The following is a 15809-nucleotide window of genomic DNA, read 5'->3' as shown; positions in this document are numbered from 1 at the left end:
TTATGGGTGGTTGTGAGCCACCATGTGGTTGCTGGGATTTGAACTCATGACCTTCCGAAGAACAGTCGATGCTCTTCCCCGCTGAGCCATCTCACCAGCCCGAGTGGGCGTTCTTAAAGTCCTGCTTTAACCCTTTTCTTTTTATTTGTCGAAACATGGTCTTGCTATGTAGTTCAGGCTGACCTTGAACTCAACTCAAATCCTCTTGCCTCAACCTTCCAAGTGCTATTGCAGTTATAAGATACAGAGTACAGAGTGCATGCTTTTCAAATAATCCAGGGCGAGGCGGTGGTGGCACACGCCTTCAATCCCAGCACTTGGGAGGCAGAGGCAGGTGGATTTCTGAGGCCAGCCTGGTCTACAGAGTGAGTTCCAGGACAGCCAGAGCTACATAGAGAAACCCTGTCTCGAAAAACAAACAAACAAAAAACATGGTCAAATAATCCATAACTTTCAAAAACCTGTAGCTTCCTGGTGGTAGGGTTGTCTTCCTTTCTTGCTCTCTGACAGAACTCCAGTTCTCTGTTTGGTGTGATTCTGTGACCCTTCTCGGGCCACACTCAAAAGTCCCTGTATGAGACCTGCACAGACTAGGCTGGCCTTGTGCCTCTGAGTTGGTCCTAAGTGAGATACTGTCTCTTCTCTAGGAAAGGTCATTGTCCTGTGAGAAGACTTCTGGTAGTTTCTTTTTACATCTGGGAAGTTTTTGTTTTTTGTTTTTTGGTTTTTTTGTTTTTTGTTTTGGTTTTTTGAGACAAGTTTTCTCTGTATAGCCCTGGCTATCCTGGAACTCTTTTTTTTTTTTTTTTTTTTTTTTTTTTTTTTTTTTTTTTTTAATATGTTTTATAGCTGGGCAGCTGTCTACCTCCGTGTTGTTAGAATCCACCTTCCCATTGATAACCCCAAGCCACCACTCACTCTTTACTGTGTTCCATCTGGGCTGCTCTCAGCTCTAACCAGGCAGCCCTCTGGCCCCTGGCCCATGGAAGCTCTTCTCCCTCCTGCGAGCTCTTCTATCCCATCTTTCCCATGGTGGCTCCTGCAAGCCCTAGAAACTTCAACCCCACCTATGTCTCTCTGCCCAGCCATTGGCTGTTGGCATCTTTATTTGCCAATCAGAATTAACTTGGGGGCCCCAGGGGTTACTGCAGAGTCCAGGTCTTAGGAGCCCACACTTAGCATTACAATAGACAAAACCTCAATAGTGGAAAGCTCTGCAGAAATAGCTTCATTATTATAGTTTTACTGGGTTAAGAGTTAAGATCTTTCCTTTTTATTTAGAGAAAAGAGGAAATGTTACAGGATATTTGATCACACTGAACCCCAAGATTGTGTTATTTACTGGAAAAACCTGTTTCTAGTCGTGTGGCTCAGCTCTAGCCCACACCTTTAATCCAAGACCTTTCTGCTTATTGTAAACAGAATTAAATAAAGTCAACCCCAGGTCAAGAGGCAGAACAAGCAGCTAATTGACAGGGAGCGAACATGGGGCAAAAACAGAGTGAGAGGAAGTCAGGACGGACTGAAAGGTGCATAGGACAGATCCAGAGGTGCACAGGAAGTAGAAAGGAAGGACATTGAGTTTGAGAAGTTCTGAGACATCATGGAGAAGAGCTTCCTTTGGGGACCTCGGCTGAGGAAAAAGATCAACTAGGTGCTTTCTCTGTCTCTCTAAGCTAGCAGGCTTTCACCCCAGCATTTGGCTCCTGGGCCTTCATTGGTAAAATCAAGCAATTGAGTTTTGCTAAAAGCTGTAATCAGGCTATCTAGCTATCCATTTATTTATTTAATACAGCCATCATCGGGCTATCTTACTTATATTTATAACAATTGTCATCAGGCAAAAAAAAAAAAATACAGAATTTAACAGTGTTTTGTACATGTATGTATCTATTCCAATGGAAACAAACAAACAAAAAGGGATCCTTCAAAGATTGCATTGCATTCTGTCCTGAGATCCCCTTGTTTCTTTTCCCTCCCTTTTCTTTTTCTTTGGACAGGGTCTGCGTGTATAGTTCCAGCTGGCCTGGAACCCCTCCTCGTGCTTCTGCCTTCTAAGCGCTGAGGTTAAAGGTGTGCACCACCAGCCCTGGCCTTGCTACTGATATTTTACTAGAACCTCTCAGCAGCCCTAGAGCAGGGCCCACTTCTTCAGTATTCTCTGCCTACCCTTGGTTATCTTTGGCCTCTACTAGGCACAGAGATTGGGCCCAAGATGGATGTGGACCATACTTCTCTTCCCAGGTATTATGGTGGGACTGAGTTCATCGATGAGCTGGAGACGCTGTGTCAGAAGCGTGCATTACAGACCTACCATCTGGATCCTCAGTACTGGGGGGTCAATGTCCAGCCTTATTCAGGTGATTGCTGCACCCACATAGATCCTGGTTCTAGCATGTTAACAGTCACCAAGTCAAGTCCCACAAAAGGCATCTCATAAATAACAGAAACAAGCCAAGGGGATATGTGCATCTGTTTCCACTGTGCTTGGACTTACTTAGCTCTGCACCTTCCTCCCAAGTAGCACTCTGCCCTAGAACTCACTGTCGGTGGGATTGGGACAAGGTTACTTTTTAAAGCTCAGGAAAATCCTGGTGATAGCCTGCCTAGTAGCCGAGCCCCTGGGTGACATTTTGTGTCTTGTGGGTAGAAATACTCATGGCTTCTCTGTTTTAGGCTCCCCTGCAAACTTTGCTGTATATACTGCCCTGGTAGAGCCCCATGGCCGAATCATGGGCTTGGACCTGCCAGATGGTGGCCATCTGACTCATGGCTTCATGACAGACAAGAAGAAAATCTCTGCCACCTCTATCTTCTTTGAGTCCATGCCTTATAAGGTAGGTAGGTAGGTAGGTGTATGGGGATGTGTGTGTGTGTGTGTGTGTGTGTGTGTGTGTGTGTGTGTGTATAGGTGTGTAGGGGTTTGGGGGGCTCTTCTATATTAACAGATGAACTAAATTCACGTAAGGGGCTGGGGTATAACTCAGTACTGCATGCATGAGGAATTCACCTACCTGTAATACCAGGCCTTAGAAGGTGGATACAGTGGGTTCGAATGTTGAAGGCCACTTGGAGGAACAGAAAGCCCTGTTTAAAGGAAGGGAGACCTCCCCTGACATGATGACATAGGCTTGCTGTCCTAACACTTGGAGGCTAAGGCAGAGGGTCATGAGTTTTGAGGCTGAGGCTACGTGAGTTTCAGGTCAGTAAGACTTAAAAAAATATATATATTAAAAACCCAAAAGATCCAAGGGCTCATATGATAGGACCAACAGTGGGAGCTAGAGCTGTCTAAGGGCTCCTGCTGAGGACTGTTCAGTTCTCAGCACTTCCCTAGTGGCTTATGACTGTCTGTAACTCCAGCTCCAGGGAATCCCAAACCTGAGCTCCTAGTACCAGGCATGCATATAGTGCACACGCATACATGCAGGGAAAACACCCAGAGACATACAATCAATAAATCCTAAAAACAACTGAGAGTGACTGGATAGGAGGAGGAGACATGCATATTTCCTGTTGTTTGGTAGTAAATTCTTCCTGCTGTCCCTCTGGCTGTGTTACTCACTGTTTAACAGGCTGTCCCTGGTTTTCTGTTTGCCACCATGAAATTGGTGGCAGTGAGTCTTTCTACTCAGCTAATTAGGTGCAGTTTTCTTTTAAGAAATTTGAGGGTGGGCAAGATGACTAAGCAGGAAAAAGTCGCCAAGTTGGTGACCTGAATTCAAACCCTAGGACCCACCTGGTAAGATGAAAGAACCAACTTCTGTAAGTTGCTCTCTGATCTCTGCATGTGCACCATGGTACTCAGCTCCTGGCCCCACACATACAAATAAGTAGATGTGATGCAGCCTATTGACTGTTAGGTCAGCCAAGCCTTAGTTGTAATAGCTGTATGTGCATGTGAGTGAATCTGTTTTTGTGGACAGCCTGAGGGTTTCTTGTCACAGATCTTATCGGCCAGCCTAGAAACTAGATTCTTCTTTTAATTAAGATTTAAGGGTTTCTATTATGTATGTCGTCTAGATGTTCTGGTAGGCTGGCCTAGAATTCAGGTCCACCTTCCTCTGCCTCCTCCCTAGTGCAGGATTAAACCTTATGCCATCAGGCCCAGCTTGGAAACTAGAGTTTTAAACCTGGGACAATGGCAACTAAGTATGGTTTCTTTGGTCTTACACTAGAGCATAAAGGCTAATTTGTACTGTTAGGATAGTGAAAAAATAGTTTTAGGAAGTAACTACTTACATCGTCTCTGTAGCCTCTGATGAGCTGTTGGCTGGCTTCATGCTGTCTTTACTCCTTGAAGCCCATACCCGAGCTCCAGTTTTTCTCAAGCGTTGGACTTGCCGCAGCACTGTGGCCATGATGGCCCTGGGGTGGCCTGTCACATGTGGATATGAGCTGGCTTGAGTCCAGTAGGCACAAACCCTTTGTAGCCAGACTGCCTCTGCCAGCAGCTCGTCTGGGTTGTCTTCTGTCTTCTGTTCTCAGACCGTCTGTCTCTCACCTCAGCCCCTGCCCATCTCCACTGGGCCAGTGTTTCTTTTTCTGAAGAGAGCTCTGAGAGCAACACTAACCTTCTGTTAACTGCTTTTCTAGCTCACACCTCATATCTGCTTCCATTCCCTTCCAAAAATGGAGACCCCCCTCCCTCTCTTTGGTGGCCTCCGCGCTGCCCTGCCAGAGCAGCATGCTAGCCTCCTAATGCTGCTGGGTGGTTTGTCTTTGTGGTGGGTGTTTGTTTAAGGTAGATTTTTAAATTTATGTGTATGAGAATTTTCCTGAATGTATGTGTGTGTGTGTTTATGTATGTATGTCTGTCATGTGTGTATCTGGTGCTTGAAGATCTCAGAAGAGGGCATCAGACTGACTGGAACAGGAGTCACAGTTGTTAATTTGTGGGTGCTGGGAACCAGACCTGGGCCCTCTCAAGATCAGCAAGTGCTCTTACTTTTGGAACCATTTCTCTAGCCTGTTTTGTTTTGATTAGTGTCTCATATTGTAGCCCAGGCTGACTTTGAACTCATAGCAGTCCTCCTGCCTCAGCCTACTTAGTAGCTTAGATTACAGGCTTGTACAAACAGGCTTGGCTTTGTCTTTCTCACTTTCCTAGGCTTGTATGGGGTAGTACACAGGACTAAGGCTCCCCTTTATCCTGAGGCCTCTCTGAGGCCTCCTAAGTCTGTATGATATTTGGCCCTTTAGAACCTTAGTGCCCTGTCTCAGGTCCTGGTCTGAGTCATGGCAGATTAAAGGTCTCAGGTGGCTGGACAGGGGACACTGCTTGGCCAGAGGTAGCAGCCACACCCATGTCTTGATCCCAACAGGTGTTCCCAGACACTGGGTACATCAACTATGACCAGCTGGAGGAGAATGCCAGCCTCTTCCACCCGAAGCTGATCATCGCAGGTGAGCAGCATGTGGGAAACAGCCTGGTTCCTGGGTGGGGAGGGCCTCTGCCTCCCACAGAATAGGATATAAAGACATCCAACCTTTATTTAGCTCACCATGGAGAGCTCGGGACATTAGCATGAGACATATTCTGTCCTTTTAAGACTTGAGTTGTGCCAGGTGGTGGTGGCACATGCCTTTAATCTCAGCACTTGGGAGGCAGAGGCAGTCAGATTTCTGAGTTTGAGGCCAGCCTGGTCTACAGAGTGAATTCCAGGACAGCTAGGGCTACACAGAGAAACCCTGTCCCAAGACTTGAGTTGTAAGGAGCTATTCTTCAAGCCAGACCTGCCATCTTCATGAGGTCAGCTTTGCCTGCTTGCCTGGATGTGTCTCATTTGGGGATTGGGCCTATGGTCAGCTGTCATTTGCCCTCCTAAAAGGGGAGGTTGTAGGGTCATTGAACCTTCTTCACCTCAGTGCCAGGCCACTTCAAGCTGAGGAAAGCCAGGGGGAGGGAGCTTTCTAAATAGTGCTTTGGAGAGGCCATCACGCCTATTTAGAAAAAAGCACTATTTGTGAGGACTTTCCAGTGCAGCTGCATTTGCATCACCTACCCTTTTGTCACGGACCTCTCAACCCATAAGCAAGTCCAGTGAGCTCATTGGTTTCCTGGGGTGAACTTGCCCTTTAGTTTGTTAGTGGGAACATTTTGGGGGAAGGCTAACACTGTGCACATCCCTCTCAGGAAAGAAATTTTAACAACAGCCACCAACAAGTGTTTAGTGGGTCAGTGGGTCACGCCTTAGGCTTTTCTTAACATGTTTAGAAACCCCAGGGTGGTTTTGTTTTGTTTGACTGGTTGATTGTTTTAAGACTGGCCTCTGCAGGGATTAAAGGTGTGTACCACCACATTCAGCTCAGGGATGGTTTTGAGGGCACACTGCACATCTGTCCTCAAAGATAGGGAGGTCTCCTTGGAGATCTGTACACTCAGAAGCCAACTCGGCTGCCCTGGACATCTTTGACACTCCTGTGTCATCTCCCCTGTCGCAGGGACCAGCTGCTACTCCCGGAACCTGGACTATGCACGGCTGCGGAAGATTGCGGATGACAATGGGGCATACCTCATGGCAGACATGGCACATATCAGTGGGCTCGTGGCAGCTGGTGTGGTGCCTTCCCCCTTTGAACACTGCCATGTAGTGACCACTACAACCCACAAGACCCTGAGAGGCTGCCGTGCTGGTATGATATTCTACAGAAAGGGTAAGTTCCCCCATGCTGGGACAGATAGCGTGGGCTCATTTCCTGTGTGGAAGAAACTGGTTAAACTCTGGACTGTGACTTCTGGGAAAGAAGGAGTAGCAGTTGGGCTCTGAGGGAAGCCCCAAGTCTCCAGCTCTGGACACAGTATTTGAGACAGGAAGGGCCTTAGCCAATGCCCACAGGAGGAAGGTCAGGGGGCCAAGCAACTCCAAAATGCTTTGATGAACTTGTTATGATTTAATATTATTTGTCAAAGAATGATTTGTTAAAAACTTTTATTATTGGTGGGGGTACTTTCACACCAGTTTGTGTAGATCAGAGGAAACTTTTGAGAATTGGTTCTCTACTTTCTACCACAGGGTCTAGGGATTGAGCTATAAATATTGATACAGGAGGTGTGGTATGGTGGTACACATCTGTAAGCCATGCACATGGAAGGCAGAAGCAGGAGACAACTGCAAGTTAAGGAGTAGCCTGATCTTCATAGTAAGTTCTAGGCTAGCCAGGGCTATGTAGTTTTACTGTTTCATGCATAAAACAAATACACACATAACCTCTGCACGGTTTCATCATTTTAGAGAGCTATAGCTCTTTCCAATACCTTATACCCTAGCTCTGCATAGAGTTCCCTTATTCTGGAGTTGCCACATTGATGAAATTCATAGCCATAGTCAGGTGGTTATGTAGCCCATAGCCTTGAAACAGAAACTAACCCTCCAGTGTACCTTAGCCTGGGAGGGTCTTACTACCTTACTCCCCACCCACCCTAGTGAGGACATTTCCCAGTCAGGCGTCTTCTTATTCTCCTGGGCTCTGTGCCTCGGAGGACTTCTATGTAGTTGTTGCTTTGTTGTTGTTTGCTTGTTTTGTTTTTGGAACAGGGTCTCATTCAGTAGCACAAACAATCCTCCTGTGTCGCACTCTCAAGTGATTGGCTTATAGATGAGAGCCATAAGCTATGTCCCTGGGCTAGTACTTCTGAGTCAGTAGCTATTTGCCTGCCAAGGAGACCTTTAGTATCTGCTGTGTACAGTGGGAGATCTGACCTCTTGTGTTGCTGTCTGCTGTGTACAGTGGGATCTGGTGACCTTTAGCCAGCCAGGGCAGATCTGACCTCTTGTGTTGCCATGTTATCTTAAGTCACCTTGGCTCCCGATCTAGAGCAGAGCGTGTCTCAGTAGCCCATGCCTCCACACTGCCCTTTTGGGGATTCAGAGTTTACACAAAGCACTTTCCTAGCAGCCCCTTGGCCTCTGAGAAACTCTGTGGGGTTAGTGGCGCTTCCATTGACTGGGCATTATCTTCATCATTCCTGTTAACTTCTCTTGTGAGCAATCATCTGAGCATTGCTGCCCTCACACTGGCCTTTGGGCTTTTTGGCCTTTTGTTTTGTTTTTGAGGATAAAGTAGAGGATTTGACCTCAGGAGTATTTCTCCTAATAATATTTCTCATAATAGCCATGTGTTAAGAAAAGATGTCATCAGAAGAAACTGTTGGGCCATTGAAATAGCTCAGTGGGTGACACTTTTCCACACAAGCCCCCATGATCTGGAATGGAAGCAGAGAACCAACTCTACAAAATTGCTCTTTGACCTTTGCTATGTGCATCCACACATGTATTATGCCCACAGACAATAATAGATTTGTGGGATTTTTGTTTTTGAGACAGGGTTTCTCTTGTGTTATTCTGGATGTCCCAGAACTTGCTCTGTATACTAGTCTGTCCTCGAACTCCCAAGTTCTGGGAATTAAGGTGTGTACCACCATTTCCTTGCTAGATTTGTGGTTTCCGGTTTTGGTTTTAATTAACAAAAAAAAGGGACCAAGCATGGTAGTGCACACCTTTAATTTTAACATTTATGAGACATAAACAGGCGGACCTTTATGGTAGAGGCCAGCCTGGTCTACATAGCATGTTTCATGTTACCCAGAGTTGCAAAGCAAGACTGTTTTAATATTTGGGTTGGAGGGCAGGGACAGGTGTACAACTGAAACCAGCAGTCCAGCCAGTTATCATCCACAGGGGCCCCCTGGTCTGGCATTGTAAAACAGCTTTCCTCAGAACCAGTCAGGGCTGAGGTATGACTGACTACCCATATCCATTTGACGTGAATCCTAAGAAATTTGTCAGTCTGTTAACATTCTAGTTTCTTTACCAGGCGTTCGCAGTGTGGATCCCAAGACTGGCAAAGAGACTTACTATGAACTGGAGTCCCTCATCAACTCTGCCGTGTTCCCAGGCCTACAGGGGGGTCCTCACAACCATGCCATTGCTGGTAACGTCACCAGGTCTTTTGTAGAGCCTTTTGGTTGCACCCTAGCCATCACAGCCCCAGGAAGTCCATAAGTCTCATTTTACCTGTCCTTCAAATGATGTTCCTTCCCTTCCATGCTAGAGAATGAACTGAGGTGACAGTGTCTGTGGAGGAGATAACATAGGAAAGGGGGAGGTAGTACAAAGTGGTTCAAGCTGAGAACAGAAGTCTCTGTTCCACTCAGGTGGAACCTTAGGCAAAACTCTGCAGGAGGAAGATCTCTGAAAGAAGAGTATGACCTGCAGTGAAGATAGGGGCCAACCCTACAGGACTAGCTGCTTCTCTTCTGTGCTGGCTTCCATATTATGACCCTTGCATCTTGAACCCTCGCTACAGTGGTAACTCCTAGGTTCCACAGGAGCTCTGTGGGCTCCCTTGTAATTCTGTTTGGACTCCTGATAGATACCTGTAACAGAGTCTTCTTGCTGTCGTCTAGCAGTGACTGGCACTCAGGGCAAGGAGAGGTGTCTCAGACAAGACCTCAGTGTGATTGGATCACTGAGGTTGGAAAAAGCAGCCAGTGCTGCTAACTACAGAGCCATCTCCTCCTCCAGAGGACCTTGTTCATTTCCCAGCATCCATAGGGTGTTCACAACCATCTGTAACTCCAATTCCAGGGAATTCAATACCCTCTTCTAGTCCCTACAGGCATCAGGCATGCAAGTGATGCATAGACATCTAGGAAAACCAGTCACCCATACACATTAAAAGGGGGCGGGGACTCGTAGCACATTCCTGTAATCCCAGCATTAGAGAGGAAAAGGCAGCATTGGGGAAGATCTGGAAGCCAGTGAGTTTGAAACCAGTTTAACCCAATGAAGCACATTAGTGTAGAGAGGATGCCTGGAGTATGTCACGTAGTAGGCCCTGGGTTGATTTTCAGATTTATCCACTGTGCTTGTACTTCGTTTTGATAGTTCTTGCTACCCAAGTCCTATGCTGGCCTTGCTGGTATCCAAGCACCAATGTGTTTCCACAGCAGACAAGAAGCTCCCTACCAGGGCTTGAGTACATGGAATTTCTTGGTGCTCTGATTCTTGTGCCTTGTAGTCAAACAGCCCCCAGGGGTCATTACAAGGGTGTCAAGTACGTAAGTAGTGAGGGAAAACAGGCCAACCCTCCTGTGAAGTGCAACTCAGAATGCTGTGTAATCATTTTCCATATCAAGCATAAAAAAAGAGACTAAAATCCATTCTTGTGGTAATCAGATCACCACTGGGCTTCCATACGTAGAGATAAGATTACCTCCGAAGGAAAACAAACAAATAAACAAAAAAAACAAGTCAGGTGCAGGGCGGTGGTGGCACACGCCTTTAATCCCAGCACTTGGGAGGCAGAGGCAGGCGGATTTCTGAGTTTGAGGCCAGCCTGGTCTACAGAGTGAGTTCCAGGACAGCCAAGGATACACAGAGAAACCCTGTCTTGAAAAAAATTAAAACAAAAAAACCAAGATTACCTCTAAAGAAGTCCTTAGGGAGTAACTTCAGTGGAGTCTGCAAGGGTGGCAGGGAAATTATAGGGCTAGAGCAAGAACTATGGAGGTGTAGCACAATCCATGATCCTGGGTTCTATCCCTAGCACTGTAATAAAAAGAAAAGTCAAGTAAATAATTGAGCATTCTGTGGGGTGTGTGTGTGGGTATAGTTTACAGATTCTAGGCTCCTTGAAAACAAGACCTGTTCCTGAGTCACAACCTGTTTCTAAATCTGTCTCTTTAATCAGGTGTTGCTGTCGCCCTGAAGCAAGCCATGACTACAGAATTCAAAATCTACCAGCTCCAGGTGTTGGCCAACTGCAAGGCTCTGTCTAATGCACTCACAGAGCTAGGCTACAAAATAGTCACAGGTATAGTGAATGCACATAGTGTTGGGCTGCACTTCCCTGTTGGGTGGATATACCGGTCTTGCCTCTTGGTTTATCTGGTTGGAGTATGGTCCACCACTACTGCAATAACTCTGGTCACTAGCATATCGTAGCTGTAGGTCTTTCCTTTCTATGTACCTTAGTAACTGCCTTTGACACCCAGCATGGATACTGCATATTCTGGAAACAGCTCAGGCTCACATGAGAGATGTGAGGTTACAGCTGTCTCTGATTAGGCAGAGGCAGCATCCCTCCATTTTGAACACTCCTCTCATCATCCATGAGGCTAAGGCACTCCCTGGTTCTTGCCAAGTATTAGGTATGAAATTTTAATCTCCCACCTGTAGCATACCAATCATTTTTTTTTTGTTTGTTTGTTTTGTTTTTGTTTTTCTTACGGGTCCCTGAGATTCCAGAATGTTAACTGATAGAAGCCAGTCAGCAAATACATGGACTTGGCTGTGCAAAATGAGGCTGGAGACTTTGAAATCATTCCTGTAGCTCAGACTGGGTCTGAAGTAGAAGTGGTCTTCCAAGGCCACACTCTGCTTTAATTGAAAGTTCAAAGTGGAAGGAACTAGATGCTCAAACTTGTTTATGACATGAGGCTATGTCAGAGCATTCTATAGCCAGCTATTAGCCAGCTGTGTCTGTAATAAGTGCCTGAGATGCTCGGCTTACACAGACAGAATGGCTTACTTTTGGAGCATTCGTCCTGTCTTGTCCTGTCCACAGTAGATTAACTCAACTTGCCCCTTTGCTTTTGGGTAAAATGTCATGGTAGGAGCTTGTGATGGAGTGCAGCTGTTTAGCTCATGGCCAGAGAACAAGAATGAGAAAAGGTCTCACAATTTTCTGACTTTAAGACCTACTAAGTCTGTTTTAGGGGCTGGAGGAGATTTTATTTTGAACCAGGATCTCATTATATAGCCCAAGCTGGCCTCCAATTCCCGAATACTGTGTAGAGTCCAGGCCTGTCTCTCACAGGTCTGTCACCTTCTGATAATGCTAGAATAGACCATGAACTTTTAGAAAACACTTAGGACCTATACACCAGCACTGTCTGTGTCACTAAAACATGCTGAGCATCTCTTTCAAAATCTGAAGGCTTTGCACACAGCCAGATACCTAAAAAGTTTTAGAATTTTTGTGTTTAGGGATGTTCAACTAGTGAGGTCTGGCAAATATTCTAAAATGTTCTGAACATATTGGTCATTACTCCATCTGCATGATCAGTTGATTCCCTACTCACCACTCTGGTGCTGGCCACTTAAAAGGAGCTCTTTTTGTTGTTTGAGGCAAAGTCTCACTATGTAGTCTTGACTGGCTTGGAACTCCCAGCTGGCTTCGAATAAGAGATCACCTGCCTCTGCCTCCTGAGTGCTGGGATTGGTTAAAAGCAGGTGATACCATGCCTGTCCCGGAGCCTCTTAAAATTGGCTTCAGAAGGGCTTGGGAATGTGGCTCAGTGGTAGAACATTTACCTAGAGTCATTTGTTAACAGAATATGAAAAACTGAGTGTTCCCCTGCCTGTGCAGGCCTCTGAGATGCCATGGTACAGGCAGTCTGAGTTACAGAAGGGCTTAAAGCAGCAGCAGTTTCACAGCCCATCTAGAATTCCTCCGTCATGTACAAGGCTCCTGTCTCTTCCACGTTAGACTTGGAGCATGACTGCTGACCTCCCTTCATGGCAGCAGGTTCTTTCCTTGTGTGGTCAACGTCCAGTACTCCATTCTGGCTATCTGTTTCCAGGTGGCTCTGATAATCATTTGATCCTAATGGATCTGCGTCCTAAGGGTACTGATGGCGGAAGGGCTGAGAAGGTACTAGAAGCCTGTTCTATCGCCTGCAACAAGAATACCTGCCCAGGTGAGACTCCTCCATGCCTTCCCCTTCCACAGTCAGCCTGTCTGCATTTCTTTCAGCCACTGTTGCAGTTGATGAAAGTATTCAGCTTAGGGGACAGACCGTGGTAGGGGAAGAACAGAAAAGAATAAGCTAGTTGAGTGGCACTGCTGGTAAGAGAGGCAGGGACTCTTTAAAAACAAGTAGCATTTCTTATATCAGGCCCTGACAGATGTTAGGACTCTGAAGGACCCAGGGCCACACCACCTACTTCTCATAGGTTAATACAGTGGCCCATATACTTCTTTTTTTTGGGGGGTGGGGGGGGTTCAAGACAGGGTTTTTCTGTATAGCCCTGACTGTCCTGGAACTCATTCTGTAGACCAGGCTAGCCTTGAGCTCAGAAATCCACCTGCCTCTGCCTCCCAGCTGCTGGGATTAAAGGCATGCGCCACCACCGCCCTGCCTGCCCATATACTTCTTTATCCTCAGACCTTAGTTTTTAAGTCAATTGCCTTCTTGGTAGATCAAGATGCGATCCACAAACCTGGATCTGTGACCAACTGTTCTTTTGAACTGTGTGCATATAGTGATGTATTAGGCACAGCTCAGAGCTTTGTTTGTCTTGAAGGCGACAAGAGCGCATTACGGCCCAGTGGACTTCGCCTGGGGACTCCAGCATTGACATCCCGAGGACTTTTGGAAGAAGACTTCCAAAAAGTAGCACAGTTTATCCATAGAGGTAAGGATGAGATGTTGTAAGTTCACATATCTTGCTTGTATGTATGGAGTTTCTGCTGTGTTTTAGTAGCTAAGACACATCAGAGCTGCAATAGGACAACAAAACCACTCTGGTCTACAAATTCCTCTTGTAAGAGGTTTATAAATAACATCACTGCCAAAGGACACATCCCAGAATTACCTGAGGGAACCACTGACACCTGAGTTATGGCAGAATATATCAAAGATATGTGAAGAAGTCCCACAGTGACACTGTCTTTTGCACAGGGATAGAATTGACTCTGGAGATTCAGAGCCACATGGCCCCGAAGGCCACACTCAAAGAGTTCAAGGAAAAGCTGGCAGGGGATGAGATGATCCAGAGTGCTGTGGCAACTCTCCGGGAAGAAGTGGAGAATTTTGCTTCCAACTTTTCACTACCTGGCCTTCCAGAATTCTGACAGAGCATAGCCTTTGTTTGCCAAGAGGGTAGGATTGTTCCAGGACCCTCTCTGTGAATCCTGTGCCCTCTTGAGGCTGTGAAGTGGACCACTGAGCTGCACCATGCCTTGGTGGGTGTTTCTGTTTACCTGTTTTTAAATATTTTGAGAACAGGTTATTAAGACTTTACATTTGAAACGTTATGTAGTCATTTGACCGCCTCACTCATGCATATGGGGCAAAGCTATTAAAGACTCCAGAACTGTCCTTTCTGCTTATTCAGTGTGTCCAGTGGCAGGTAAGCCAATGTTCAGCTTCACCCTGTGTTTCCCATTCTTCCTCTTCTTCCTCTTCTGTTGCCCAGAGTTTTCTGCCCAGTTTGAGGCAAGAAGTTAGTGTTAGGGAGACTCTCAACCACATGGTGACTCAGACCCATCTGTAACTCTGCTTCCAGAGAATCAACCCCCTCCTTCTGGGTTCTGAGGACACAGGTACACACGAAGCACAGGCATACATGCAGCCAAAATGGCGATAGAAAATTTTGTTTTAAAGAAAAAAATTACTGTCAGCAGCTTGAAATGTAATAGAAGGGTTAGGGGTGTCACTTAAGAGATAATACCATATTCCATACGTGTGCCCTGGGTTCATGCCTAGGACACAAATACAAAAAAATCTTGTACAACTGGCTGTCTCCATCGGTGTATGAATCCCTTCCTGGTTTAAGAATCAGCAGAGGCTTTATATTCCACCTGAGATAAGCAGCTCCTTCCTACAATTAGGAACCCAAATGCCACCTTCTGAAAGAGTCTTTATTTTTACATTGCTGAATTGCAAACCATCCATTGCAAACTTTTTAATATGGAGAATCAAATTTTTACCCACAGAATGTCTACAAGAATTATATCTTTAAAAAATACAACCTGTTTTTATATTTTAAAAATATCTGAACTCAAATAAATTAATATCTTAAAAAGTACACTCCTACTATTTATTTGGCATTTACTCTAAGGTTTTGTGCACAATGCCTGTGGGACATGATCACATCCGCAGTGCTCTGGTTCCAGTACTGTGACTGCAGCAGGTATGGGACACATTACAGACGGTGGGGACATGCAGTAATAAAATAGCTTCCTAGAAAACAAGTTCCTTACAGACTGTGTTGTTTATTGCAACTGCTGTGTGCTCTGTCCTGCCTGCAGCTCCAGCTGTCCAGCATAAGAGAGTTTTGCTAAGGCTCCCTGGGAGCTGGTCCATTGTTGTTACTGTTGCCACAAGAGAAGACCAGTTTGCATGTGTGGTGGGATATTGGTCCCCTCATCTTAGTGGGGCTGCTGTGCTTCCTGCCTAGCTGAAGACAGCTGGCCCCAGTTAGGGCCCTGTGGGATGCTCATTTCCACTGCTATATCTCTATTCTTCCTCTTTCTTCCTTCCCAAAGTCTTAACAGAACCAGATCTTAGTGGGCCCAGGGCTCAGAGAAACAGTATGTTAAACGCAAGAGAAGCTTTGCTTTCTGAGCAAAAGAAACCCAATTCCCTCTCATTTCTGCAGCATAAGAGTGAGTATGCCTCCCTTAAAGATTCCAGTTTGATCACAGTATTAGAGCGAAGCTAGAAAGCTGGCTAATTAGCTTCAAAGTACAAGCCAAGGCACTTTCTTTGGAGCTTTCTATAGGGAAATAAAAAGTAGCTTGGATGGCCTCACTGCCAGGAGGATTTGGTTCCTCCAAAGGCCTTGCATACCTGATGCATTATCACTGGGAGAGCTAACGCCACCCAACCATCTCAGAGATGAACTATGGTGGTGGCACAGGACACTGCTCCAATATGCAACATTGAGGCTGAGGGAATCGCATGGTCTTAATATAGCGGACCAGTGGCCAAGATGCATACAGGATATTTTAGAAGCTATGCCTCCAGGACCACAGAGCTCAGCTGCTGGCTTTGGTACTTGGCAAAGGAGAGGGAG

The 15809-nt window shown here is 46.0% G+C and overlaps 1 protein-coding gene across 2 annotated transcripts in view; it reads left to right on the top strand.

Annotated features, from left to right (window-relative positions):
* Positions 1–14819, top strand: part of Shmt1 (serine hydroxymethyltransferase 1) — a 21523-nt gene extending 6704 nt beyond the window's left edge. For both annotated transcript variants that reach the window (XM_031354875.1, XM_031354876.1), the window contains exons 4-12: positions 2245–2360; positions 2677–2837; positions 5325–5406; positions 6445–6657; positions 8818–8934; positions 10696–10818; positions 12590–12706; positions 13314–13424; positions 13691–14819. In XM_031354875.1, coding sequence (XP_031210735.1) covers positions 2245–2360; positions 2677–2837; positions 5325–5406; positions 6445–6657; positions 8818–8934; positions 10696–10818; positions 12590–12706; positions 13314–13424; positions 13691–13863 — 1213 coding nt within the window. In that variant the 3' untranslated portion in view covers positions 13864–14819. The remainder of the gene's footprint in view (positions 1–2244; positions 2361–2676; positions 2838–5324; positions 5407–6444; positions 6658–8817; positions 8935–10695; positions 10819–12589; positions 12707–13313; positions 13425–13690) is intronic.
* Positions 14820–15809: the final 990 nt, after the last annotated feature.

This window comes from Mastomys coucha, unplaced genomic scaffold (genome assembly GCF_008632895.1).
Source record: "Mastomys coucha isolate ucsf_1 unplaced genomic scaffold, UCSF_Mcou_1 pScaffold5, whole genome shotgun sequence".
Taxonomy (NCBI): Eukaryota; Metazoa; Chordata; class Mammalia; order Rodentia; family Muridae; genus Mastomys; species Mastomys coucha.
Note: the sequence above shows the minus strand (reverse complement) of the source record. Positions and strands in the feature narration are given on the sequence as shown.